General features: G+C 37.6%; 5 protein-coding genes and 2 long non-coding RNA genes across 11 annotated transcripts in view; 3 read left to right on the top strand and 4 right to left on the bottom strand.

Moving 5' to 3' along the window:
- LOC143901140 (uncharacterized) overlaps nucleotides 1–12,626 on the bottom strand; it is a 153,772-nt gene extending 141,146 nt beyond the window's left edge. Inside the window, exons 1-3 of one of the 3 annotated variants that reach the window (XR_013257988.1) lie at nucleotides 11,712–12,626; nucleotides 11,518–11,615; nucleotides 11,193–11,321 (exon numbers count right to left, since the gene is read on the bottom strand). This is a non-coding gene — a long non-coding RNA (uncharacterized LOC143901140). Of the gene's footprint in view, nucleotides 1–3,463; nucleotides 4,397–11,192; nucleotides 11,322–11,517; nucleotides 11,616–11,711 lie in introns of those variants that run through there. The other 2 variants (XR_013257985.1, XR_013257984.1) reach the window with 2 other exon arrangements.
- A 223-nt stretch (nucleotides 12,627–12,849) lies between these two features.
- LOC143901135 (translational activator of cytochrome c oxidase 1) lies at nucleotides 12,850–14,611 on the top strand. The gene is made up of 4 exons (XM_077413121.1): nucleotides 12,850–13,228; nucleotides 13,487–13,733; nucleotides 13,977–14,136; nucleotides 14,293–14,611. The coding sequence occupies exons 1-4, from the start codon at nucleotides 13,048–13,050 to the stop codon at nucleotides 14,491–14,493; spliced, it is 789 nt and encodes a 262-aa protein (XP_077269247.1). The 5' UTR covers nucleotides 12,850–13,047; the 3' UTR covers nucleotides 14,494–14,611.
- On the bottom strand, nucleotides 14,210–18,976 carry LOC143901125 (uncharacterized). Its single transcript, XM_077413109.1, has 4 exons — nucleotides 18,483–18,976; nucleotides 18,197–18,319; nucleotides 17,940–18,111; nucleotides 14,210–17,692 (listed from the first exon to the last, which is right to left on the bottom strand). The coding sequence occupies exons 1-4, from the start codon at nucleotides 18,553–18,555 to the stop codon at nucleotides 15,016–15,018; spliced, it is 3,045 nt and encodes a 1,014-aa protein (XP_077269235.1). The 5' UTR covers nucleotides 18,556–18,976; the 3' UTR covers nucleotides 14,210–15,015.
- A 128-nt stretch (nucleotides 18,977–19,104) lies between these two features.
- On the top strand, nucleotides 19,105–21,083 carry LOC143901142 (uncharacterized). Of its 2 annotated transcripts, none has more exons than XR_013257995.1 (4): nucleotides 19,105–19,221; nucleotides 19,772–20,276; nucleotides 20,469–20,695; nucleotides 20,893–21,083. It is a non-coding gene; the product is annotated as an uncharacterized LOC143901142 (long non-coding RNA). The 2 variants fall into 2 exon arrangements; XR_013257996.1 differs by lacking the exon at nucleotides 19,105–19,221 and adding an exon at nucleotides 19,241–19,604.
- LOC143901133 (hatching enzyme 1.2-like) lies at nucleotides 21,077–22,776 on the bottom strand. Its single transcript, XM_077413119.1, has 6 exons — nucleotides 22,546–22,776; nucleotides 22,320–22,420; nucleotides 22,154–22,250; nucleotides 21,904–22,033; nucleotides 21,618–21,814; nucleotides 21,077–21,465 (listed from the first exon to the last, which is right to left on the bottom strand). Exons 1-6 carry the CDS (start codon nucleotides 22,655–22,657, stop codon nucleotides 21,194–21,196), a joined length of 909 nt encoding a protein of 302 aa, XP_077269245.1. The 5' UTR covers nucleotides 22,658–22,776; the 3' UTR covers nucleotides 21,077–21,193.
- Nucleotides 22,777–22,821: 45 nt separating this feature from the next.
- On the top strand, nucleotides 22,822–24,669 carry LOC143901132 (mitochondrial thiamine pyrophosphate carrier). 2 transcript variants are annotated; one of them, XM_077413117.1, is made up of 4 exons: nucleotides 22,822–23,286; nucleotides 23,372–23,524; nucleotides 23,618–23,820; nucleotides 23,987–24,669. In XM_077413117.1, the coding sequence occupies exons 1-4, from the start codon at nucleotides 23,164–23,166 to the stop codon at nucleotides 24,435–24,437; spliced, it is 930 nt and encodes a 309-aa protein (XP_077269243.1). In that variant the 5' UTR covers nucleotides 22,822–23,163; the 3' UTR covers nucleotides 24,438–24,669. The 2 variants fall into 2 exon arrangements, with proteins under 2 accessions (XP_077269243.1, XP_077269244.1); XM_077413118.1 differs by having other exon boundaries at nucleotides 23,152–23,286; nucleotides 23,356–23,524.
- Nucleotides 24,440–26,482, bottom strand: LOC143901131 (glyoxylate reductase/hydroxypyruvate reductase-like). Its single transcript, XM_077413116.1, has 4 exons — nucleotides 26,048–26,482; nucleotides 25,481–25,801; nucleotides 24,942–25,402; nucleotides 24,440–24,851 (listed from the first exon to the last, which is right to left on the bottom strand). The coding sequence occupies exons 1-4, from the start codon at nucleotides 26,233–26,235 to the stop codon at nucleotides 24,721–24,723; spliced, it is 1,101 nt and encodes a 366-aa protein (XP_077269242.1). The 5' UTR covers nucleotides 26,236–26,482; the 3' UTR covers nucleotides 24,440–24,720.
- Between the last annotated feature and the right edge of the window lie 34 nt (nucleotides 26,483–26,516).

Genomic DNA, 26,516 nt, shown 5'->3' with positions numbered 1-26,516 from the left:
AATTATCACGCTTTGATACGCTAACAACTTCGTTAACTTAGTGGAACGTAAAACATAATTTATTCTATTCCATTCACCATCACACATCCTATGTCACATAATTTATTTTCGCGATAAATCAATACAATATTTCATCGTCAACCGTGTCGCATAATCAATTTGCATTTATTCATTATTATTTCATATATATATATGAGTGTATTCTTCTTAATTATTATCTAACACAAAATCGATGCGCGTATCTAGCTTGTATGACTAATATAGATTTGAAAATGATTTATAACATGAAAATAATAATATAAATTTATTAATAAAAAAAATATAAAATTCATATTAAATAAAAATTCTTACTACAGAAACGTAGTTTCTACTAATCGAGTTACCACCTGATGATCACGTGATAATCTCCGACGGTTATCAGTCCGAAACCGCAGTCGGGCTACTCTTATACCGCGTTGTCGTTCTTTTCCTTTTTCTTTCGCGAGCCATTACACTCGGCGGATCTCCACTCGGAGAGAATCTCGGCGGATATCTTTCCGGAACACAATTAAAGCCCGGAAGCGCGCGAGAGATCCATCCCTGTACGACGTGGCCGTAACGCGGAGCGAGAGGTGGGTGCCGATAGTGAGCCGCGTGTAGGGGGAGAGGGGGATGAAAAAAGGGGGAGTAACGGTACAACGCCAAGGGTGACTGACCCGAGTTTTCTCGACCCCTTAAATTTCGGCTGATACCACTTGTTGGCGCGGTATCCAACGCGGAGAGCAACAGATGACACTACGTTTTCATTCGCCGGGAAACCAGATGAGTGTGTTCTCCGCTTATCTGTTTCTCTCGCCGCTGAACCACCGGCGATTCAGCCGCGCGAATGTACATTGGGAAAAATCCAAACGAATCGTCGGTCGACCGCCGCCGGCGCGATCAAATAACTAAACAGGGTCAGCCGAATGTATAAAGCAGAGTACGAATAAAATAAAGAAAATACTTTGGTTTTTGTTATTCGTCTGTTTCATCCGGCGTGCTATCTTATCTCCGGCCGCTTAAACGTCCCAATTTATTTTGGAAGGCTAATTAAAGGACTCTCTCGGTGTGAGTCATATAGAGCTTACCCATGCAGCGCAGACTGTTCATACCTTCTGAATATTCAAGACCAAAGTTCTCGGCGTCAGTAATTATAATAACGTTACCATTACTTGAAATACGACGAGGTGAATTAAATATTCACAAATTACCGCAATGTTTCATAATCCTAATTATATTGTGTTTTTGCCCGACCGTAAATAGTATGTGGGAAAAATTTTTAGCTTAATACAAAATAAATAACTTGACGAAAGCATGCTCCGAATTGTTGAAAAGCTTTAGTGGAAAACGAAAACGGATTTGCGATTATTGCAGATATAAATCTGCACCCTGATATAAATAATTAACTAATTTAATAAAATAGAAATTCGTTTACTGATCGACGTACGAATCCTGTTATATAAATTATTATTTGAAAAGACACTTTAGAAATAAGCTTTCAATATATAGAATAATATTTTATTAAAAACTTTAATTGAAATGATTGTCACACGTTAATTTTGTCTCGGTAAATGTATTTTAAATACTGGAAATTATTATCTGTTTCTTTATCAAATTTTACCGGGAAGGTATTATATTCTTGCGAAGATTGAGCAAATCAGTGTATTGAATCACATAACGCACATTCTCCAATTCGATTCTACCAAACTAATTATTATGGTCGTTATTATCGCATCGAAACAATTCACTGATGTGTATTATGATTATCCGCCTCGTTAGCACTGAATTAATAATCGAGCGGCAACCCGTCCGGCGCAGATTACGCGTGGTTCAATGCGAGATAAGCAAACAATACCAATCTTGCGCGATCGCTGCAAGATATTACGTATCTTTCGCAGCATAGTATGAAACCATCGTATTTTGCAATTAGTATAATATTTCTTTCTGCTATTCACTAACCGCGGAAAAAGCTTGAGAATGTTTAAAGCGTTATTCACGTCTGTCATTTACTAATAATTCAAAATTTCCGTTAATCTAATTGAAGTCGAATAAAAAATCAAGTAGTTAAATAAATTAATTAACTTAATCGAAAAATAAAAGATAAAAAACATTGTTTATCTATTTATTAAACAGTAGTTAAGAATTTTTGAATAATTTGCAATCGAATTTAAAAGACAGAGCATTATAAAGAGAAATATTATTCGAGAAAGCTCATATCAAATTATTAAAATATTTTTTTTATTTAAGGGTTATTCATCATGGGGCATTATTATTGTGTAATGTTCTAAAAGCTGAATTGTTCAAGTTCAGGTAACGCAATGGGATTTATAGATGTGGCAATTTAGATCAATGTTGAACGTATTATGGTATGGTGTAGTCAATAGGACCAGAGCTATTACAACCGTACGATGTTCAGCTCCATGTTGATCGCCTATACATGGAAGATGCGCATATACGAACATCCGTTAGATTGTATGTCCGTTAGACTCAATAGAATATCACAGAGAGATGATGATACACTATACCAAGCGGATATTAGATTGGACCAAAATTGTAAACCCATAGCAATTATGTTACCTTATTGTATTTGTCTAAAAACAGCTTATTTAAGTAGCCACAATCTTAAAAGGAATGGTCGTTAACGCTTTATAGACGTGCGAAATTTCGATTAAATCATCCAAAAAGCTAACTGATATCAAGATTAAAATAACACAAATTTATTAAAATTCTAATTTTAATTTCAGTTTTTGTTAAGATTAAATTAGATGAAATTCTCCCTAGATACTGTTCAGGCTGTCTAGAAAGTTAACCCTTTCGAGACTCCAGGTACACATGTGTATCATCAAATTTAAATTCAGGACTAAAATTTTATTTACCATTAAAATTGATTTCTACATGTAAAGTTTCGGGAGTGTATCGTTACATCTTCCAGTTGAAGGAGAATGCCAGAAGAAAATGCAAAAAAGATGCACAGAAAATAAAACTCAAACACGTACAATAAACTAAAAACACAAAAAGTTTCCCCACTGTCCTAGATTAATGCCGTCTTGAAAGAGTTAAAGGGCCTCAGAGAACCCTGCAAGTGCCTTACACTACAAGAAACATCGCGTCGCTTTGAATAATTATTTTTAAATCAGGCACACAACGCAGGTTATATATGCAAGGAGGCCGCGCGAGAGAAAGGACGAGGGGTGCGAAGGGCGCTAAAGAGGATCGAAAGCTTGAAGTAGGTCAGTAACGCTCGACGTGTGTGACTGCCTGCCTGTTGGGCTTTTCTCTCTACGGTGTCTACTTCTGCGGACGTGCTCGTCCTTGATCCCGTCGCGCACCCTGCGAGAACGGGGGCGAGAATAACGTTCATCTGCCAACCGTACGTCCGTCCGTTCGCGTACGTGAGACCGTGTGCGTATGTGCGGGTGACATGCGTGCATCGTCAATCACTTACGTTCCATGACCTCCGCCGTGGAACATCGGCCCTACTGCACACTCTGTATTCCTACCCCTGTCGCCTTAAAGCGCGTGATGGTTTCTCGTCTCTGTATACCAAATGCGCTCTACATGCATACGCGCGCGCGCATGCATATGTGCGGTACATCTCTTGGTGCCGCTGCACGACATGCACCAGACGATGTCGGTGTGAGAGAGCGTCTGCTCCCGGCGCTGCTGCAATCAATACCAACTGATGCATTTGTGCCCGTGGCTTTCGTGCCCGGCCGTTCGCGCGCAGTGCTCGCGGCTCGCGCCGATCTCCAACTATATATGTATACATATATTTCGCGAGATTTCTTGTAATAATTGGCCATCGTGTATAAACTTACAGAATTTTATAAAGTTCCCTTTGCAAAATCATCAGAAACATAGCCGGAAAGCAATCGACCTATTTTTCGAGTGTGCTAGAATAGACATTGAGAGAATAAAAAATGTACAATTGGTATTGATTGATGTGTCCTCAAAGTTATTGGGAAAATAACGTTAAAATTATCGCCCAGGATTCTGTATAAAAATATCGAACTTTATCGGCTATATGAATAAGTTACTGGCATTCAAGAATAAAGCTTCTTTATATAAGCTATTTTATAAAATATCATCCGTCGTATAGAAATAGTTGGCTCTTCGCACAGCTAGTGGTGAATAGTTAAAGTTAATGTCACACGAAACTAAATTATACCCAGTTAAACAAAAATTCTATCAACCTGAAACAATCGTCGAAGAAAAAATTGAGAAATGTAAAAGAAATAAAAATACGAGAAATTTTCTTGGCACCAACCATAAGCTGATATTTTTTTTAGTAAATGCACACGATCACTACACTTATGTCGTTACATCACGACGACATCGGCACGCCATCGACGATCCCATGTAAGTTTCTTTTTTTTTTCTTTTCTATCAGATATAAAAGAATCCATTGTCTCTCCCCGTGCGTGCTACTTACGCGGGGCACCCCGGGGGCCGCTTCCCGACCCGGAAGGAGGACCGAAGGGAGAGCCGATAATGTCAATGCGGCTTTTCCTCGCGTGTTTTGAGCGAGCCACACGCTGTGCGCTGAGTGCCTCTAAATGCAACCTATTTACTCGCCGCATCGCCTACAGGATGTCTCGGGGAGAAATGACTACCACTTTAACAAGGCGTAATGTATACGTTTCCGAAAGATTGTACTTTTCCGTTGTTGTAGCTATTGTTGCGAGACGCCCCTAGCTCTTGCCTCGATCCTAACGCGTTTTCTAACCCTTTTTATGATAATATCAGCGACGTATTTGGCGATCGTCAAAGTGCTACGTCAACGAATTGTTGATACTTTTAAGCATGTATATATAGAAGAGAGAGGGAAAGAGAGAGAACAAGCGAACAAAAGAAAATTAAATATTAAGAAAGTAAACAAATAAAAATAATATTTTTTTTACAGCAAAAGTTATCAAACTTTATGTTTAGGAGAATATCATGTGTTAATTTGGTCTTTTAAGTTTATTAGTTTTTAAGAGACTTTTTCGAATTTATTAGCTTATTTCAGTGACCTCAGAAATTATTCAGAAAAACAAAGAATAAAGCGTGGTTGCAGGTTAATAATGTTTGCTGAAATTAATGCACGACGGGTAGTACCGCTTCCGATACATTAATTATCGCAATATTTATAAGGTAGAGTTACGTACGAGGTTACGTACGCGTCGTACGCCTATCGCTATTCCCGCGAGTACCATTGTTTCTCTGTGTCGCTGCACCGAATAATCCATAAATTCACTTAATTGTAAAAATGATAAAAACGAAATCTCTCTCTCAGGCACGTCGAGAAAAATATTCATCAATCTGAATGTTCCTTAATAATATTATTTGTGATAAAATCAATTTATGTAGACACAGTATCTCTCTTGCAGACATTGTATCCATCTTGTTTCTAATTAGATTAAAACAGACGCTCTATTAAAAAAAAAGGAAATTTTTTAAATAATTTTCAGCAGCGCAATCGCATTTAATAATTTCGATTCTAATAAGTATTGCAATTTTTCGTCGGAGGAATGTGCTATCAGCGAGTTTCTTGCAAGTACGAACGTTGAAACTCGTTGAAACTCGCCACTTCGAGGAAGGTAGAAGAGAAGCCGATCAATTACAGTATATTCAGAAAACGAAGCTTTGTAAGTTCTCTATAATCTTCTCGGCATTATCAATGGCCCTACTGATGGACCTATACAGTATCTAAGATCATCAAAGATAAAGTACAGAATGTAGCGTAAATTGCCATCGAAGCCCCGAGTATCTTGCGTCCACGGGTAAATAGCCACATTGCCATAGTTATTGAAATGAAAAGTCTTTCGCGACTGCTCCACGGCTGCAGAATCGCGCGGGACTAAGAAACGAGACAGGGTGAAAACAGAGGGAACGACGCACGGCGGAGAGACACGGAAACCGGGAAAGAGGATGTGATGGAGAGAAGAGGTCAGAAAATTACAGACGAGGGTACATACTATCGTTCGGCCGAGTTCACCAGCGACGCTATTTCTTTTCCTTTCTACTGCCCCGGCTTCTCCCTCGCTTCCTATCCCTCTCCGAGCGTCCTGCTCGTATAATCCGCAAATTACTAACCTAGCCCCCGAGCGGCTTAAAGATCAAGCCTTGTTCGAGGTAGATTCAAAGGAGGTAATACCCGCCAAGGACTTGGCAAGAATCCGTCGCAAAAAACCCACGAAAGAACGATGAAATACTCTCCTCTCTGCTAGGGAGAGTCTCCGTCTTCTTCTTTCTTACCGGGGCGCTAGCTGTCGGCCTTTGGCTAGCCCGTGTTTCTTATAACGTAGTGTCGCGCACTGGCATTTGAAATACCCTCTTGCGTCCTCGCGTTTGATACGTGGAACGAATTTACGACGTTTTTCGATAAAGCCCGAAAATCGCGAGTTAATACAAAAAGAGAAGATATATTCGGACCATTCCCGGCGACGTTAACGTTCTGCGAAGTGACTGAAGGCATTAATCGTACAATGGAATCTCGGCTCGGAGAAAGAGACTAAAGTGATTTTAATCTTTTTATCGTATATAAATATACATATAACTAGCACATTTCGTTTTTCGAACGATGTGCTCATAAAACGTGTATTAAGAAAATTTATTTACGATTTCAGAATCTGGAGGAAATCTAATATCTATTTTATTATTCGATTGACTTAAATATTATCCGATAAGTCAGATCAAATGTTATCTTGTGATTTAAATGATTACTTGGTGCGCTCCAACACTTGCTTCTTGCCCTTTATTTTTACATTTCTACATGTAGCTCCGATAATTTTCTCCAGTTGAGCGCGGATTGATTTAATCAAGTGAATTTCAACGCGAGAATTCTATATTTTTGATACATGACACATGATATTATGACACATTTACCATATTCTCGATATTATGACAGATATTTCTAGAATTGTTGCCATCTTTAGAATACATACGAACATATATATATGATATCGCAAATATTTAATATTTAAAATCCATATTTCTCTTTTCCTATCATTTTCTCTATGGATTTATAAATGTGTCATTTATTTTTGTGAAATAATAATTATCTTCCTTTGGAATATATTTAGATGTCATTATGTATTTATAAAAATATAATATATTTATTCCTTTCTCGAAAAATTATTTAATAATCAAAAAACATGAAATTATCATATCATATCTTCTCATATTTCAGTATTTTTAATTTTTTACATTTAATCACTAAAACCCTTTATCTTCGTATTAAAAACGTGTCAGAAACATCATCACAATAACTTTAAGAAAAAATCGGAACTCTGTTAATTATATGGAAACTTTGAAAACAAAATATTAATTTCATAAAAATAAATTACTTACAATTAGAGACAAAAAAATCGCATTTAGCTATTTATAACTGTCTTGTGATACCATGCTTATTTAAAAATATAATATTGTTATTAATTAATTAATTGTAAAGAATAATAACGAGCTCTCGAATGTTGCTCCGTTTAGCATAGCTTGGAGCTTTAAATCCATCGCTATTCCCCGCCTACGCTCTCTCAAAAGCATCCAATAAAGGTGAGCTTCACGACTGATCGTTAATTTAATAAACGATGGAAACACGCCGTTAAACGCGCAAGCACACGTGTGGGGGATAAAATATCGGGGAAAGAACTACAATCGACAGACAACACTGTCTGTCGCCGCGTCGTTTACGATAATGAGCGTCCGACGCTTGCGTGGTATCGATAATATGTCGTCGCTGACGTATACAACGATTTACGCGTTATCGTTTCGCGTATATAATCATAATTGTATATACATCTCTACGACTGGCGCGCAATTATTTAAGATGCTGACCTGCAAGTCACAGTTTTGGCAAAACGCCTCGCTGTGAAATTTTTGCAGACTAATACTTTTCGCGACGTATATATGTATATATGTATAACAATCGTTCGCGAATGGAGAAGAAATCGATGTAACGATACATCACGAATATTATACTGTTTATCCGTATATCGTATTACACAACCGAAGACTTCAATCAATCGGACTTTTCTCACCATGTTATTACGCTGCTTCCCCGTCTGAATCCCCGACATGTTTTTAATCCAAAGTTTTATATCGGTTTCGAGACACAAGAAAAGAAGAGAAAAAAGACAAACGTGTGAGAGAAGAGAGGGGAAAAGGGGGATGCGTTTATGTGATCGTTCGATAAAGGGCATTCGTTCGTCGAACCTCTCTCCTCGTTGCCAATATAACCGATTTTAGTGCCTCGTGAAACCAAGATCCTTTTCATTAAAGCTTTTACTGCTGACTAAATACGGCGAGCTGCGGCGAAGGGTCCCGGCAAAGCGGGGCAGAATATACGAATGAGAGAACGGGTGGGAGGAAGTTCTAATCCCCCGAATGTTAACTTGGATTACGTGCAAACCGACCGACCTTCTCTCTTTACCACAGACGGCTAATAAAGACCGGAGTAGTGTGCATAGTGACCTATTCAATTGAAAGCACAGATACACCGGGTGATCGAGTAAACGTCCGCAAGCGTGACGAGACGAGATTCAATCGATACTGGATATTTCTATCGGGTTGGGAAGTAAATAACTCATGAGGTACGTCAAAATATTCTCAAAAATTACAGCGAAATGTTCGTCGTCCGAGAAGAATTGAGATTGACAAACGAAATCAAGTCGATCGCGCAAAAATAAAATTTCAAGAATGTAACTTTAAACTTGCAATATTAAAAGAAAAAAATGTAACAAGTATGTTTTGTAGAATTGTAGCTTGCTGCATAAAAATTTAAGCTGCACGAGATTTTAACCTATTGTGTTCATGGATTTATTATACCTATTTACTTATTTCTCAGCCATTTTTGCCTTTATACGTATTTACCACTGCGAGTTCGAGAAGCAAACGAAAAGAAAAAAAACTTTACAATTTTTCATGCTTGAGCACGTAGCGATCCCATTATGTTACGCAATGGAACGAACAAAATCCCATGCATCTTGATGGTCCGTGCTTATTCATTTATTAAGTTCGTTACTTAGTTGTCTTCGCGGGAATGCACGCGCGGTGCGTCGGTGTTGTACGCGTCAACCGAACGCCAAGTTACTTTATTTCGTATCATTGGCTCGCTGTTTAAAGAAGCATCGTTTGCGCGTCAGTGTGTACTTTAAAAGACGAGGTCGTCGGTGCAGAACGTCGTGGAGAGACTATACGCGTCCAGACGGCGACGTCGTCGACGGCGCCAAGCGCCGTGCTAACTAGCACCCCTGGCACACATACATACACATGCCCACGCCCCACGCCCTTTATTAAACGTCGCCACCCCCGTCGGCACCCCCCCACGCGTCCTCCTTCATAAAATTGAACGCGACGTGTACACCTATACGCACCGACGATGACGTACACACGTACGGAAAGAAAACGGACGGGAGGGCTCGGGCGGCTCGGGTAAAAATCAGAGCGAGAAGACGAAGGGACTCGAGCGACGGTCATTAAGCCCAAACTCCAAAGGTTTTCATTCCAATAGAACGACCTGTCAATTTGCGCGAATTAAAGTGTACTATTCACATCACGCGTCGCTTTATACCGAAGTAATTATTCAGGTTTTTGGCGAGAAAAATTTTTTCGAACGCGCCGATATTTGTAAGGTTTTGTTGATGACGTTTTTTCAACGTAATTATATCGAAACATTTGATAAAAGGTTGTTAATTGCAGATAGGTCTAATTTAAAAATGTTAGAGTATGGCTCTGTGTATCGAGTCTTTCTTGTTATATATGTATAAAAAATATAAAGGGTCTACATTGCCACAATATCTTTGTGCAAAAAATATTGCTCTATACACATCTAAATCTATGTTATTTTTCATAATAAGATATTATGAAAGATAATATAATATAAATTCTTTAATTTATATATACACATAAAATAAAAATATAATAAACATATAATTTGCATTTACATGTAAATTTAAATATGTATATACATTCACATATTTATATATTATTCTTATAAAAAAAGGCAATATTTCAAAAGTGCAATAGTGTATTAATTATCAATTTTTTCAATATTCTCTTTTTCATCTTATATTTATCTTTGATTCGCTTTTTAATTTATTGGTAATCCTTTCATACCAAATTTTTTTTTATGGTACATATTAATTAAACTTAAAAAGCCGAAGTTGAATTAAGGTTCATCAATTCGTTTAGAATATTTTCTTTATTTTGAATAAAAATTGTGGTCATTTATCCGTGGAAACTGTGACGATTGCTTATCCACATTCGGTTGCTATTATTCCATTACTTGTAATCAGAGTCGAGCACTTGTGACCCTTCTCGAATGACTAACGATCTGATGAGATGGAGGATGATTGATCGGACTCACATACACACACTCTTGACTATTAATTAACTTTGCTAATACGATGACGGAAACAGTGTACAAGACCGTCGCCCAATTTACTAATGAAATGGTAACGATATCATTGAAATTCGAATACATGGAAATATAATACTTATAAGAACAATAAAAAATGATATTATTGAAATTCGAATGGAAATATAATACGTGTGGGGGGGAAAAAAATAACAAAAAATAATATCGGCCGCGTGAAATTTGGATCGTCTCTCTAACTGTCCAATTATGGAGCTGCGTAACACATTCAAAATCAATTCCGACGAATTAAACTTCGGGGCTGAACTGGTAACGCAATCTTCATTCATCCATTACGTCGAAGAAAAGTTAACCGACGGGCGCAATAGCTCGTTCCTAAATAGATCGCGATGTTAAATTAGTTGTGACTATTATTAACCCGCCCGATGAAAAATTGCATATAAACAACGACGTGAAATACGCACGTTTAAAAAGTGCACACACGCTCACGCTGTCGTGCATATTCATTAAGTAAACACCCTGCAAATGACCGTTACAATTAACGACAGGGTAGCGTCGACTGCAAATCTTGATACTTTACCGCGAGGAATATCGAGGGAACAATATCGCACTGCTGCATCTTTAATGACTCTCTCGTATCCGCGGGGCGTGTTTGCTTTATTGTGCGCTTAAACCCGGCAACTTTTCAGAGCCCGTTGCGGCCTCTAAGATGAAGATTGCGCGGACTAAATATCGACCCCTCTGGCCGGTTCGTTAAGCGCCTTCACCCTCGGCTTTCTAAATTTAGTCGACTCCGTTCGATGCCATTCTTTTTACTTACCCCCGAGCGAGTCCACCGCCGGCCTAATCGCGTTAATTTTGTAGCCGCTGGTTCCTTTGACACAATCCGCGTGGACGAGGCCCGCCGCGCCGTTCCCTTTGATTCCCGCGCCACGCCGCCAGTGATTAACTGCGGAAAAGGGGAAAAGGTGTGTGTGTGAATAAACTTTTGCTTCGCGCAGTCTTATTATTTATCGCGGCTATACCTATTATATAGGCAAATGCTCGACGCGAATTCTTTGACGCTGGTGCAAAATTGATTTCTCTTCCTTTTTGGAAAGACTAAGGAATAAGGAGCGCCGCAGTTAATTACGCTTAGTAATTACCTCGAAGTAAACCTTCCGATAAACTTTACACGCGGTCTCTTGTGCTTGCCGTGACGGACAACCGCAAATTTTCGACGTGGTTTTCGACAAAATTATTCCTGAAAAAATATAGAAAATTATTTTCTTATTCTCAGTTAATTTGACGAGAAATAATACTTTAATAAAGTAGAGCGTTACTAATTATCATCATTTACCTGGACTTTCCGCGATGCATGGTCGCCCGCGACGATCCACTCGTTTCCTCGACGGGTCAGGCACTTCGTTTTTCAAACCCGCAAGCGACGAATACCACGACCGATCGAAAACACACCCGGCGGTTATAGTCGGGAAAAGAGACGCGGCGCGATTTCAGAACTTCAAGCTCGATACGAGATCGAAATGGTCGGCGTCGCCGATTAACCGACAACCGACGCCACGAATCGCGACGAATAATCCGCGATGAATTACGTTCGCGAGCGTTGATCCGGCACGATTGATAGTCCACACAACGAACATTCGATACCCTCGTTCGGCACTCCCGACGTACATCTTTCTACCCAACTCGGTTTTTAGCGGCGAAAGACGCGAAAGACGCGGAGCGATCTTGCTTCGACTTCGAACGGAGTACCAGTACGGCGCGAGACCGAACATGGCCGCCGTAATGCGAGTGTCGCGAACGGCGAGGGTTAGCCGGAGCGAACCACGGCGAATCGCGGTCGCGCGCATTAGTCTCGCACAACTAATGATCTACGGGAATCGCGCGACACTATGTACGGCCCCCGCGACGCACGTTTACGCGTACAATTAATTATTTCCCGATAAAAGACGCGCGAAACGCGGAACGATCCCCCGTCGGTTTCGAACTCGCTACTCGCGCGAAATCAATATGGCGGCGACGCAACCGTAGGACACCGTTGGCGTTAATAACTGCACTCGAGCGATCTGCTCCTTTTAGCTGCGACCACTTCGTGTTTCTTTTGTATTCAGGATATAAGCACGGTATCTGGATTTCTGGAATAGAAAAAAAAAAGAAAAATTATGAGACAACATCGCTGAGAAGAGTATACGTGCGATAATTAAAATTTAAAACTTAAAACTATATAGAAAATTAGAAAATGCGACAACGCCAAAAAAATGGTCAAGTGGCTCCATCTCGCGCTCGAACTTCGAAGCTCGATTTCAAACTCGCGACTTTGCGGTCGGTAAAGAGTTTGATCAATGAAAATCAATTTCGCGAAATATCATATTGTATTTGTCCAGCTGCATTTGATTTTCAGAATTAATTAAAGATGCGATTGTTTAATTTGTTTGTTTTAAACTGCTCGAATTTCCACGATGTCCTGTCAGAATTAACGTCAAACGTCACGATATGCGATTCTAACCTAATTAATGGATCTATTCAGTTTTAGGAGCATCTCTCGCGTCTTCCCCTTTTATAAAATAAAATAATCGCACATATCGAAGGAAAAATTAAGGGGGCGAGAGACAAAGCGCAGTTCGGCAAGAAGCGAGCCTCGTCCGCTATGTGTGTACTGTAGCCCTTCCCAAAAAATGGCACAAGTGTGGAACAGATTACTGCTCAACAGACGTATTTACATTCTGTCCAAAAACAGTAAGAGATTCGCCGGTCATAGCAAATGGCAAAACATAAAACACATAAAAGAAGAAAATGATAACGAACGGATGGTGCTGTTTCATCACCTCAAGTTGCAAATGACAGTTGCTATACGGGGTATGTGATATTCACTGTAACAATTGTATCCAATGCTCGCTAAACGATATATATATATAGACTCCCCCCCCCATATATATGAAATATATTAAATATATATATTCTACTTGCGCGATTAATAACTGCATTTGAACAGTAACTTTTCAATATACTTTGTACATACGTTGCTGGATACATTTAGTTTCATTGCGACATAATAACTTCAGCATCAACATGTCAGCTGCTATGAAAAAGAAAATAAATAGTATCTTCTTTCAGAGAACGGCAGTACAAAGCCTACTCATAATTTAAAACTATCGCAAATCATTGAACGAGCTAAGAAGGTAAACATGCCTGTGGCATCGATAAAGTCTTTCCTTGAGAAGATGGAGGCACGTAAGAACAAGACTCAGACAGGTATAATTGAAATTCGTGGACCAAACGGTTACGTCATGCTTGTATGTTATACAACGGATAATCCCAAAGCATTCTCGCATGAGCTTAATGCGAAACTCAAAAAGACCAGGTATGAACAACATGCATGTGTCTGACATATAAAGTATATATCCGAAACGTATTGCAAAGTATTACTATCTTAGGATATTTGGAAACAAAATTTTACTTCACTTTATTTTATATAATGCTCCATATTTAGCATTATATAATACAGTAATAATTATTTTCTATATAAGTAGTATAAGAGACAGCATAAATTAAATATTCCAAAATATATACCTCTTATCTAATATATTTTTAATTGTGTACACAGAGGAAAAGCTACAGATACCTCTGCCAAAAATATGTTTACTCATTTAGGTAGTATCATAGTTGAAAAGAAAGGCGATTTGGAAAAAGCTACGGATGATGCTATTGAAGTTGGTGCGGAGGATGTGGAGGAATTCAAAGAGAATGATATGGAATATTTCCAGGTATTCAATAAGAGCTTATTTTTTAAGTATTTAAATAATTATAAGGGAATTATGTAATCTTTTACACTATAAATGAAGAAGAACATGTATATATTTATATATGCATGTATGATATTAAAATTACAATTTATATATGTTCATTAATTTTTTTTACAGTTTAAATGTGAACCAAAGCTCTTACAGAAAGTAAAACATCTTTTAGAAGAACGTCAATACTGTGTGCTCACAGCAGAGGAAGATTATATACCACAAACTATAATAGAATTAAATGAATCAGATTTGGAAGCTGTTTCTCTTATTCGTGAGAAAGTTTTAAGCTTAGAAGATGTCAGTCATATACATGATAATTTAGAATAATTTATAATACTTCAACATAAAAATACCCATGTATATAAGTAAAAGAGGTATAAATCACAGGTATAAATACATTTTACATAATCATGGAAAAATAAAGAACTGTTTAAAAATCCTGAAACACTTTGTATATAAATTTTCTATATTGTAAGTATATTTTAAAAATATTTGAATAAGAAATATACTTGTTATAATTTCAATATAAGATTTGTTGTTTACAAAATTACTTTATTGAAATTACATCAATCAAATAAATGCAGTTGTAAACATAATTTCATTTTAATATAAAATTATATTAAACACTCTTTGAAAAATTCTTTCAATATATTATAAATAATTTACTTGATTATATATGTTGAAATGATTTTCTATTATCACAAATCAACATATAGTAATTAAAGTGCATACTTTTGTTCAAAGAGATATATACATATATGCATATGTCATAAATATCAATTAAGATTCTTGTCAAACAATAAGCTATTGCTTATCTGCTAAGTAAAAAATGCATCATTATTCTACATATTATAGGTCATATTCATCTGTACCATATCCTTTTATATTATGGATATTAGAACCTGGAAATTCTGATATTGCATTGTTATGGAAAAGTGTTATCAGTATTCTCTTGGACATCCTTGCTTTTACATTCCACGGACTATTGATTATATTGTCGATCGTATCAATCACTTTACTCATTTTTGAAGGTGTATCGGTAGGCTCCGCATTTTCTATTTTGTCCTGCTTCATAACATTTACATTTACAACTTCCTTATTAGGATTAGAAGAATCTCCTACATCGTCGGATACATTCTTGTCTTTCGATTTCTTGCTTTTTTTATCTTTTTTTTCTAATTTTTTGGTATTTGGATCTTGCTCTTTGTCAGTATTTTCCTTATCGGAAATTTTCCTATCTACACTGCATACATCGATTTGACTCGAACTGTCTTCCTTACCAATGCTTTTTCTCTTTTTCTTCTTATGTTTAATTTTTTCTAATAGTCCTTTTTTTTCCTCTTCTTCTTTAGTCATAGAAACTGGCAATGTTTCAATTACTGCTGCATCTTTATTTTCCTGTTCGATTAAATAATCATTTTGTTGCTTTGAATCTGACTTATCTAATATCTCAATATTTTGGTGATTCAAACAGTCTTCCTTACCGATACTTTTTCTTTTGTTCTTCTTATGTTTAATTTTTTCTAATAGTCCTTCTTCTTTATCCTCTTCTTCTTTAGTCGTAGAAACTGGCAATGTTTCAATTACTGCTGCATCCTTATTTTCATTTTCGATTAAATCGTTTTGTTGCTTCGAATCTGATTTCTCTAATATCTTAATATCTCGCTGTTCATTGTTTATTTCTGTTTGAATAGTATGTTTTTCACTCTTGCAATTTTCCTTATCTTTCTTCTTTTTCTTTTTACATTTCTTAGAAATTGCCGTTTCTTCTTCTTCTTTACTCCCCTTATCTTTCTTGATTTTTTTTCCAATTTTCTTTTCAATCCCGATACCTGTTTCTTTATTTATGACACAAAGTACTGTAATGTCTTCAACTTTAGCTCTTTTCTCTTTTTTCTCTTTCTTCTTTTTCTTCTTCTTCGATTGTTGTTCCATAGTGTCTGTTTCTCCGTTTTCAACAATACTAATATCTAGAGTATCTTCTGAATCTATGTTCATTTCAATTATCTCCTTTTCTGGTGACTCTTGTATCGTTTCTAAATTGGACGTTTTAGATATCTTCCTCTTGATTTTTTTATTTCTGTGCTCATTCAACTCGTTATCGTTAATTTCTCCGTGTAATATTTGTACATCTAACGCTTCATTAACAAATCCGTTTGTTACAGGAGTTGTAGTGCTCTCGCGTTTCCGCTTCTTTTTACTCTTCTTATTTTCAATTTCAAATTTATCCAATGTGACCTCTCCTTTCTTTTTCTTAGCGGAATTTATATTATATTCGTACAACATGACATGATCGTTGAATGTTACACGTTTCTTGTTGTTTTTCTCGTCCGTCAGATCTAGACCGCAGTTTTCAAGACCAAACGGTGCTCTAAATACTTCAAACTCCTTGCCATTACGATCCTCTTCAGGGTTTGTGCCTAGATTAAGTGCTGGATTAATAAAACCATTTTTGCAATCACTATCAATAGTTTCAGCTTTTAATTTCTTTCTAGTATTGTGTTTATCTACTTCAGTGATGTGCAAACTGTCAAATTCCTTCTTTCTTTTCTTCGTAGGCTTTGTAGAAGAGTCATTGCAGTTTTCAAGGTCAATCTGTGCTCTGAATACTTCAAATTCCTTGCCATTACGATCCTCTTCAGGCTTTGTGTCTAGATTAAGTGCTGGATTAATGAAACCATTTTTACAATCACTATCAATAGTTTCAGCTTTTAATTTCTTTCCGATATTGTGTTTATCTACTTCAGTGATATGCAAACTGTCACTTTCAAATTCCTTCTTCCTTTTCTTCGTAGACTTTGCAGAAGAGCCATTGCAGTTTTCAAGATTAATCGGTGTTCTGAAAACTTCAAATTCCTTGCCATTACAATCCTCCTCAGGTTTTGTGTCTAGATTAAGAGTTGGATTAATAAAACCATTTTTGCAATCACTATCAATAGTTTCAGTTAATTTTTTTCTAGTATTATGTTTATCTACTTCAGTGATATGCAAACTGTCACTTTCAAATTTCTTCTTTTTCTTCTTTGTAGACTCTACAGAAAAGCCATTGGTGCTATAAGCAGTTTCTATAGAACTATTCAATCCCAAGCAAGGATTATCAAAAGCGTAATTGCCTTTATCGTCAGAGTCTTTTAACGCTCCGCAACTGAACAATGATGTATCTACCGTTTTTGGTGCAAATCCAAAACCAACATGTTGATCATTCTCACTTTCAGAGTCAGTTTTTTGATTATCAGGCATATTGCTTGATAAGCTTGTATCATTGTTTGACTTTACATTACATTTCAAGTAATCAGACTTATTACTATAGTTCGACTTATGTTTAAAATATTCAACCATGTTACCACAGTTAATTGTGTTGACTCCATACCAATCCTTAAAGTCAGGAGCTTCCGTCTCACGAATACCGTCGTCTTTTTCTACCTTGACTTGAGTTTTATCAGCTAATTCTTTTTGACCAAATATATTTGCCAAATCCTTTGATTTATATTTATTTATATCTTTACCGCGCGTGAACTTCTTGTAACTGCAAATAAATTAATATATTTTTATAATTATATAACAATAATATACAAAATATTTCTTAGTTTCATTTTTATAAATAAAGTTAATATTCGTAAAGATGTTTGTATGCGTAAAAAGATATCTAGATATCACAGCTTACTTAAAACTTTGTTTAAATCTGAATGTATCCATATGCATACATCTTGCATTTATATATTAGCAGAAATTAGAGAACGATATAACGCGCTTATAATATATATAATGCTTACTGCACACGAGCACGACTCTGCTTAGATTTCAGCTCAATAGACTGTCCGCTGAGATTAGTGCCCCCATCTTTAACAGCATCTTGATCTCGATTACCGTTAAGCTGCTGTAGAAAGTTGCCAAATTTTTCCTGATGTTCAGTCCACTCCTCAAAATTCTTGTCATATCCCACACCTTCCAGAAAGAAATAAGATCTTACTTAGCATAATGTCTACAAAAGCTAGCCTCTAATGTAAAAATTACAGATTGTTTTAGGTACCAGTTGTGTCGCTCTTGTGCGACACGCTGTAAATTTCTGTAATTCCTTGCTCATTAATGCCGAGTCCTTTCCCCTTCGTCCAGCCCATCTTCTCCAACATTTTCTGGCCGATTTTGTTCGAGTCTGCATTGACGTAAACATATTATTAGTAGGAAAAGCATGAAACGAGATCATAACGTACGTTGGTGCATAACGGATGTAATTTGACTCGCAAAAGTCATAACTGACAAATTGTGAGAGAAGTAAACTATATAGCCGTAGATTTTATATATCTTGAAATATTCACCTTCGGTCCAAAACTTCCCCCGTGGATTTAAGGTCCACTTTTGCCTTTGCCGGCGCTCCGCGAGCATGGACATGCTTCCTGATTTAATTATCAATTTCCGTCTTTAACACAGACACCGATCAGGCGTAATTAAAAGCGATAGAATCTCTCAATCTTTACTACTTTTTTCTCCCGACAGATCAGATTTGTACTGAAAGCATCGCAAAATATGTCGAGCTCGCGCCCACTCGCGCCTTCGCGAGAGATGAAATTATTTTAGGTTATGTGTTATGTGGTTATGGGCATGGGGGCTATTCATGAACTAAATTCGTTGAAGATTATCCGCGACCGCGACTCGCCAATCACAAAACACAAATAAAAAAGAATTTTCATACGACACGTGCCCAAACGCGCAATATTGGCCTAATTAGGCATAATTAGGCCAATATTGGCAATATCAGAAATTATATTACGCTCGATGAAAGCAATAACTAATTAAAGTAAAAAACGATCAATTTGCGAAAATTTGCAACATTGGCTTGTGCATTTCCGTGACAACGAATCGCGATGAATCTCTTGATTCACCTGATTGGTCAAGTCCGATACCGGAAGTCCCCCCCTTTTCACACGTTTTCTTCGAGAAGGAAAGGAAGCCCGCGTTCTCTCTCAGCGACGACAGCGACTCGGCGTTCGGCGTTCCTTCCTTCCAATGCCTTCCATTTCACCGCTGTTCACCGCTGACGATGCATGTAGCACGCGGGTAAGCTCGTCTTATTTTTTCGTAATTTGTAATTTGTCTACGCACTTGTTTCCGCTTGTCCATAAAGCTTTTAAGATCGTGCCGCCTCGTCGATTATTCCTCGCACGTGTGATTCATCGAATTCGCGATCGTTGAATCCCGCCGTTTCTAACCGCGTTCTTTCTCTCGAGGATCGAAGCCGCCACGTGGTTTAGTTCGATACGAAATAGAAAATCCTGGAATTGTACTGCGATCTTGTTAAGAACTTGTAGAGCGAAGAACGGCTATCTGTTCCTCAAAATCATCTATTAATTATGTGCAATTGCCTGAGACGTCGATTATTATCCTCTCATTTTGGCATGCCTCCAGCTCGTATCTCGCTGGAGCATGAATGCTTGTGGGAGGTAAAGTAAAGAGGGAACTTGCCTTCGGAATCCACACGATACTGTCTGGAGCCGTTTCTCTAAGTTTCCGACACTGTCTTAATCATTAAAATAAATATGTCGATGCACATTTCAATAGATTTAATACCGATGCGTGTACACTTGTCTAATTATCCTCGATCTTACAGGATCGTGCACCAATCGAGGAACAGTTTGGAACGAAGCACACTTCGCCAATATTTTATACATCCATCTGCAGAAAACAGATGAACGATTAGAGAATCTGGAAAGAAAAATAGTTTCTTCTGCAGAATAATGCCAGGCTTTGCATTTCTAGACAAGAGCTATACGACATGGGTGGATGGTTGGACCATCCATTATACAGCCCAGATCTTGTTTCTTGTTTCATGTAGTTTTTGGGTATTTTCCAACCTAAGAGAAATCAAGGTTGAAAATTCAACTCTGGCCTGAACATGAAAGATGCGAGTAGGTACTGGATTAAGAAAACTCCTGAAAAGTTATCTCTGTGTGGCGTGAAAAAGAATGACGACAAAAGTCTTTATTTGGAGCCTTCATATTTATTATGTTTAGAAATATTCAACATTTGATTTGAAGAAGATCAACGATGCAGATGAGATTAAATGCAAATGGGAATTTGTGCAAGGACGTTACGATTATGCAAGTTAGATATAAGTAAGTTTTTGTAATTAATAAAAGTCAACAAATAAAAGTTGTTGTGACGTGATGATACCGGTATATGATATCGCTGTGATTATACACACGTTTTTACCTCTAAGAAGAACTGATAATTTAAGTTGCTATTTCTACGATTGCAAAAATCTCAAAATTAAATCTTGATATTTATGTATAAATTTAAAATTGCAGAATATATACTGTGAAAGATCAAGATGATGGCAATACTATGGACTCCTAAAAAGTCATCTCTGGCAGGAAAAAGAATGACGACAAAAGCCTCTATTTGGAATCCTCATATTTATCATGTTTAGAAATATTCAGCATTTTTTACTTGAAGATCAATACAGAGGAGATTAAATGCAAATGGGATAATTGCGCAAAGGACGTTGCAAATGGATTATGCAAGTTAGATATAAGTAAGTTTTTGAAATTAATAAAAGCTAACAAACATTAAAGGTTTTTATAACGTGATGATACCGGTATATGATATCACTGTGATTATACATACGGTTTTACCTCTAAGAAGAACTGATATTTAAGTTGCTATTTCTACGAAATTGAAAAAAATCTCAAAATTAAATCTTAATATTTGTGTATAAATTTAAAATTGCAGAATATATACTAAGATCAAGATGATGGCAATACTGGATGGCAAGATGATGGCAACTATAAGGAACAGCTGAACTTGATACATTCACAATTTTCATGATATATTTTCTAACGTTATCAATTCAAGATGACAAATGAGTGAACAGGAGCCTTAAAATGTTATGATATAAAATAAATTATAAAGTAGATTGTGTATCAATTCGTATTTCTTCACCTCTGTAAGTTTAGTCCTCTATCACCTCAAAAATTACATTTATTAATATTGTATCTATAAATTATTTAGTTATGGGTATATATATATAAATTTACAATCCTAACGTTTTGCAAATATTGTGATATATTCGTGCTTCTTCCGGTTTGTCTAAACATCCGTAGAGATCGTTCAGCTTCAGACAGTCGATTTTGCTCATCGCTTTTCGCTGGCCGATTGCGACGCCGGGTATTTTCGGCGTTAGAGTCGGTTTCGTAGGGTCCGCGCTGAAGAAGTAGCTTCCGTAATGCATTATACTATCATATCCGTATTCGTAGCTATACGTGGCGTTCTCCGGCGATTGCTTGTTGAAGTTGGATCGAAATCCTAATAATAAAAAAAAGCGATGGATAAAGAAAGGCATAATATCGTCTATGTAATTCAAAAAATATATATAGTTAGGTATTTTTTTAAATATATATGCAATATAATTATATGGATTTGTGTTGTAATTATGTAATTTATGAATGTTAACTTGCCAGGAATGATATTTTCGTAATGTATGTCTATATACATGTCTCTGTCGGCGCGACTGTGCTCGTGGAAGAAACCGAGGGCGTGCATCAACTCGTGTATCGCTCTCCCTTCGTTTTCCAAGCAATTCGGCCCCTTTTCATCCGGCGGTTCCAGGGAGAGTATCTGAGCTCCACCGAATTTCCCCACGAATGACCAGCACCTGTGGATTAATTTCGCGAGGCGGAAGGAATGAATTCTCTTTTTCTTTTCGCAACGAAAACGCTGCAACATCTGCTTTACAATATTCACCCTTTGGGGTATATTATCGGCCAAATCAGCAAGAAGTCCTTGGCTTTACCGTCCCATGGAACAAACTTTATACATGTCATGTAATTTATATACGTTACGGCTTTATATATTTTCACGTAGTCCGCTGTATCTGGAAACGGTCACGTATGTTACTCCTTTCTTATTCCAGATATTCCCTATTGCTTTCGGATATTGAATGCAACGTTAAATTTCATTAAAAAAAAACTGTTACTATAATACACGTGCATACCATACAGAGCGCTGATTATGTAAGGAACTGTCCTATTTTCCCACAGTTTGTCCGGAAAAACGTCCCAGCGTAAACCGACGCGCCAGTAATCGAAATACTATATGCAGAAATGATATAAAATGCATTAGAAGAAATGTAGAATGGAACAAAGGAGATAACGGCGTACCTCGCTCGTCATAGCTATATCTCCCTCGAATAAACCGGGACGAACTTCTGGATCCTGCGACGATTCGTAGAGCCGTAACAAGTCTTGATTCGATGTTCTAACTGTAAAGGAAATTTTTGTAATTTTCATTTTGTTATTCTAACACGCAGAACATGCAGTTTCCATCGCATCGACATTTTTTTAAGTGAAATCTAATGCTCTCAACTCCGAATGCATCCGCGTTTACCTATATCAGGCACGACGGGATGTATCGCGTTGACGGAAGTTCTGCTTGTCGGCAATGCGATTGCAAAATCGATAATCGCCACGCAAAACAAGTAGCACACAAGCGATTTCATCCTCGGTTTTTATATCGCGCACTTTTGCGACAACCAGAAATTCCTACGAGACGAGATTCTCGCAATCAACCGCGTAGCTTACGCGGTTTTTTTTTTTCAAAAACTAAGTGAAGATAGGTAACGTTAGGGTAGGTTGAGATTACATCAGCTGCAATCAGCTGATCGGCAAGGCACGTGGGTGCAGGAGCACACGAGGGTTTCAATCTCGAGCTTCTTACAAGCGCGTTTCACGATCTTGACATAAATGTGACCGTGAATTGTGACTGTATTTATTTCTCGTTGATGTTCGTTCTTTAATTTATTTAATTATGCAAGTCTAGTCGAAATAGAATCGCCAACACGTATACTGTCCCAGGTAGCAGGATGACGTCTAAAAAGACGTCTTAACGACGTTTTATTGTGACGTTAGAGACCCTATTATCTGGTACCTGGTATAAGATCACACTATGATCTTATATTTCATGGTGTTTACATGAATAAATAATCGTATATACATCGGAGTGACTATGGGCTTTTCGATACAAAAAACCACTGAGCCAAACTCAGATCATGCAATTGCAGGCGCTGCCAGTGGATTTATAACGAGATTTCTATGTCAACCTTTGGACGTCATAAAGATTAGATTTCAAGTAAATCGTGTCACGTGATAAAGCGTACTTTAACGTATCTTTCTCCAGTCTTGCAATCAATAAACTTAGTGTTTTGATATCGCAGTTGCAAGTTGAACCAATTTCGAAGGATCACGTTAGCAAATATAGATCTATGCCGCAAGCTTTCCTGCTAATTTTAAGAGAAGAAGGACCTACCGCATTATGGAAGGGTCACGTACCTGCACAATTTCTCTCAACTGTTTACGGAATGGTTCAGGTGCCGAACAAAATTTATTCAATAATTTAATCGCAGTTTATATAAGACTATGTATATTCTACGCTTCTAATAATATCCTATTTGTGTGTGCAGTTTTATTCCTATAACATATTCACGAAAATGTTGCAACGAGTTCCACAAATTGAAGAATGGCATCACACGACGCATTTCATCGCCGGTGCTGGTGCTGGCAGCGTGGCGACGACCGTTTCATTTCCCTTCGACACTTTGAGAACTAGATTAGTAGCCCAGTCGAGTAATCATCGAGTGTACAACGGAGTGTTACATTCTTGCAGGCAAGTTACAGAAAATTTACTCTCTCTCTTTTTCGATTAATTAGCGTTGTTAACAATGGAAATCTACAGTATTTTATTTACTAGTGTAGACGTGTAGAGAGATCTCCTTATATAGTATTATTCTTTTTACATTTGAGTAACACGTAATTTTGTCTCTTTTTTTCAGTTCGATTCTTCGGCAGGAATCACCGAGGGCCTTCTTTTCCGGTCTACTACCGACTTTGCTGCAAATTGCTCCACACACCGGTCTGCAATTTGCGTTCTACGGATTCTTCACAGATTTCTATAAGAAAAACACCTCCGGCACCGATATCAATATCTATAATTCCATGTTATCTGGTAGCACCGCTGGATTGATCGCGAAAACAATCGTGTATCCGTTCGATCTCGCTAGAAAAAGATTGCAGATACAGGGTTTCCAGCACGGTCGTAAAGGATTCGGCAAGTTCTTCCAATGCAACGGATTAGTAGACTGCTTGAGAGTGACGGTAAAAGAGGAGGGTGTGCGAGGTCTATTCAAAGGCTTGGTGCCGAGTCAAGTGAAAGCCGCCACGACTTCGGCTCTACATTTTACTACATACGAACAAGTTTTATTACTATTAAAGATATTACGATAATAGAGGCTCAAATAGAGAGAGTATATTTATAATTATGTATAAATGTTGCTTCAAAAATTAATTTATTACATATTAATTTGTACTTTTTTAAGAAACTGTGAAAGACTGATTTTTAACTGATATTACTTACATGATATACTCATAAATAAATTATATACGTTGCATTATATTTACATGTATAAAATCATTGAATATAAATTACGTAAGTTTATCTTAGACTGAAAAATGTATATTACAATATGATTATTGGGAATTTCTCATGATTATACATCATTTAGCAATGTTAAGACTTTACATATTCCGCAGGCATCAATTCTGGATTTCCATCTAAGACAGCTATAATATTTCTCGCTGTGATACTGGCCATTTCGTTTCTAGTTTCTACGGTAGCGCTTCCTATGTGAGGCAGGATCACTAAAAGGACACAAACGCAGATTAATATCATTGCATATTTAACCAACATCCTGTACAATCTCTGATATGAGTTTGTATTGACATACGTACCACAATTGTCCAGAGTTAAAAGGTCAGAATTTGACGGCAGCGGTTCTGGTGACGTGACGTCTAAACCAGCAGCTGCGATCGTCTTAGTCCTTAAGGCGTCGATCAGCGCAACTTGATCCACAACTAGCCCGCGGCTAGCATTCACGAATATAGCCGTGTTCTTCATTTGGCTGAAGGCCCAAGCGTTAAACATGTATCTCGTTTGTGACGACAATTCCACAGTTGCTATGACAAAGTCGCTGTTCTTAAGTAAAACGGAAAAATCGACTTTTTCACCACCAAATTTGGACGCTTCCGGTTTCTCAGTTCTGCTGGTGTACAGTATCTTGGCAACATTAAAACTCTTAATTATCTCTGCGACCCTGAAGCCAATTCTACCCAAACCGACGATTCCTACGGTTTTCCCTGCCAGTCCTGGGCCGCACATCCATACGGGCGACCAAGCTGTCGTCCAATGGCCACTGTAATAACCACAATAATATATTCAGTTTCAATGTGCCTTAAGCACTATGTCACTTGACGAAACATCTTTAATATACCTGTGAACTGCTAAGTTTGCCTCTATCACGTTCCTTGACGTGGCTAATAAAAGAGCTATTATCAGCTCCGCAGTGCTCTCAGTCAGGACGTTTGGAGTGTAACCGATTTTAATGTTTCTGTTTCGCAAGTTGCTTATGTCTAGATGGTCCACGCCCACCGACATCGTTGCCACGACTTTTAACTGTGGACCTGCATAGTTTAGAACCTCGTTATCTATCTCATCCGTCAGCACACAGAACACAGCGTCTACTCCACGGATCTTGGATAATAATTCATAGCGTGGTATTGGCTCAGGTTTCTCCCATATTATAAGGTGATATCTGTAAGCGACGAAACAAATGCTCTGTTAAGGTAATGGCGCGCTGACAACCCAATTAAATTATAAATATGTATTTATACATGAAATATGTATTTGTTATTGAACTTGCTGCATTTCTTTCATGGCATAAAATTATAGACCGTGGCATAAAATTGTACGATACAAAAAATCAAATAGAAGTGTATTGTATTAATATAAAGGAATTTAAAAAATAAGATGATAATAATTTAAACCGAACGTAACTCACCGTTTACGCAGCAAAATCAAGCCCGCAGCGGGTATATCTGGTCGCGTAATCAAAACTTTGGGTTTACTCATTTCGACGGTACTCGATATCAATGCCCTCGGATAATCGCAGACTGTCAAGCCGATTCTCTTCGAACGAACGATTCTCTCGCTTTGTTTGACGAAACGGATAGCATTCGAAAGTATCATTATTTATTGACATTTATGTTATTCGCCAGTCGGGCGAAAGGTCGCATATAACATGTCGACGAACTAACCCCACTTGTGATTTTCAAACATTTTTGGAAAAACTCAGTTAGAAGAGACGCGATTTAATATGACGTAATACGTAATATCGAGCTGGCGTTCGGCGAACATGCATGGAAAATTACGGAACGGAGATGTTCGTTGCACATTTATGCTCTCGCGCTATCCGAGATAACAGGAGACAGTAGCGGATCTACATTTCTGGAGCCTGAAGCTAATATTTC

Source organism: Temnothorax americanus, unplaced genomic scaffold (genome assembly GCF_048541705.1).
Source record: "Temnothorax americanus isolate GAGA-0224 unplaced genomic scaffold, ASM4854170v1 Scaffold32, whole genome shotgun sequence".
In the NCBI taxonomy this organism is placed as follows: Eukaryota; Metazoa; Arthropoda; class Insecta; order Hymenoptera; family Formicidae; genus Temnothorax; species Temnothorax americanus.
Note: the sequence above shows the minus strand (reverse complement) of the source record. Positions and strands in the feature narration are given on the sequence as shown.

What these genes read in the sequence shown, in the direction of transcription:
- LOC143901131 (XM_077413116.1), bottom strand. Translation starts at nt 26,235, where the DNA reads ATGATACTTTCGAATGCTATCCGTTTCGTCAAACAAAGCGAGAGAATC. An exon ending in TTGATTTTGCTGCGTAAACG is followed by an intron (nt 25,802 to 26,047) that starts GTGAGTTACGTT and finishes CGTCGCTTACAG; the next exon opens with ATATCACCTTATAATATGGG. An exon ending in GCAAACTTAGCAGTTCACAG is followed by an intron (nt 25,403 to 25,480) that starts GTATATTAAAGA and finishes TGGTTATTACAG; the next exon opens with TGGCCATTGGACGACAGCTT.
- LOC143901132 (XM_077413117.1), top strand. Translation starts at nt 23,164, where the DNA reads ATGGGCTTTTCGATACAAAAAACCACTGAGCCAAACTCAGATCATGCA. An exon ending in TCATAAAGATTAGATTTCAA is followed by an intron (nt 23,287 to 23,371) that starts GTAAATCGTGTC and finishes TTGATATCGCAG; the next exon opens with TTGCAAGTTGAACCAATTTC. An exon ending in CTGTTTACGGAATGGTTCAG is followed by an intron (nt 23,525 to 23,617) that starts GTGCCGAACAAA and finishes TTGTGTGTGCAG; the next exon opens with TTTTATTCCTATAACATATT.
- LOC143901135 (XM_077413121.1), top strand. Translation starts at nt 13,048, where the DNA reads ATGGCACAAGTGTGGAACAGATTACTGCTCAACAGACGTATTTACATT. An exon ending in AATGACAGTTGCTATACGGG is followed by an intron (nt 13,229 to 13,486) that starts GTATGTGATATT and finishes ATCTTCTTTCAG; the next exon opens with AGAACGGCAGTACAAAGCCT. An exon ending in GCGAAACTCAAAAAGACCAG is followed by an intron (nt 13,734 to 13,976) that starts GTATGAACAACA and finishes TTGTGTACACAG; the next exon opens with AGGAAAAGCTACAGATACCT.
- LOC143901125 (XM_077413109.1), bottom strand. Translation starts at nt 18,555, where the DNA reads ATGTCCATGCTCGCGGAGCGCCGGCAAAGGCAAAAGTGGACCTTAAAT. An exon ending in GGGGAAGTTTTGGACCGAAG is followed by an intron (nt 18,320 to 18,482) that starts GTGAATATTTCA and finishes ACGTCAATGCAG; the next exon opens with ACTCGAACAAAATCGGCCAG. An exon ending in GCACAAGAGCGACACAACTG is followed by an intron (nt 18,112 to 18,196) that starts GTACCTAAAACA and finishes TCTTTCTGGAAG; the next exon opens with GTGTGGGATATGACAAGAAT.
- LOC143901133 (XM_077413119.1), bottom strand. Translation starts at nt 22,657, where the DNA reads ATGAAATCGCTTGTGTGCTACTTGTTTTGCGTGGCGATTATCGATTTT. An exon ending in ATATAGCTATGACGAGCGAG is followed by an intron (nt 22,251 to 22,319) that starts GTACGCCGTTAT and finishes TTCTGCATATAG; the next exon opens with TATTTCGATTACTGGCGCGT. An exon ending in CATAATCAGCGCTCTGTATG is followed by an intron (nt 22,034 to 22,153) that starts GTATGCACGTGT and finishes GACCGTTTCCAG; the next exon opens with ATACAGCGGACTACGTGAAA.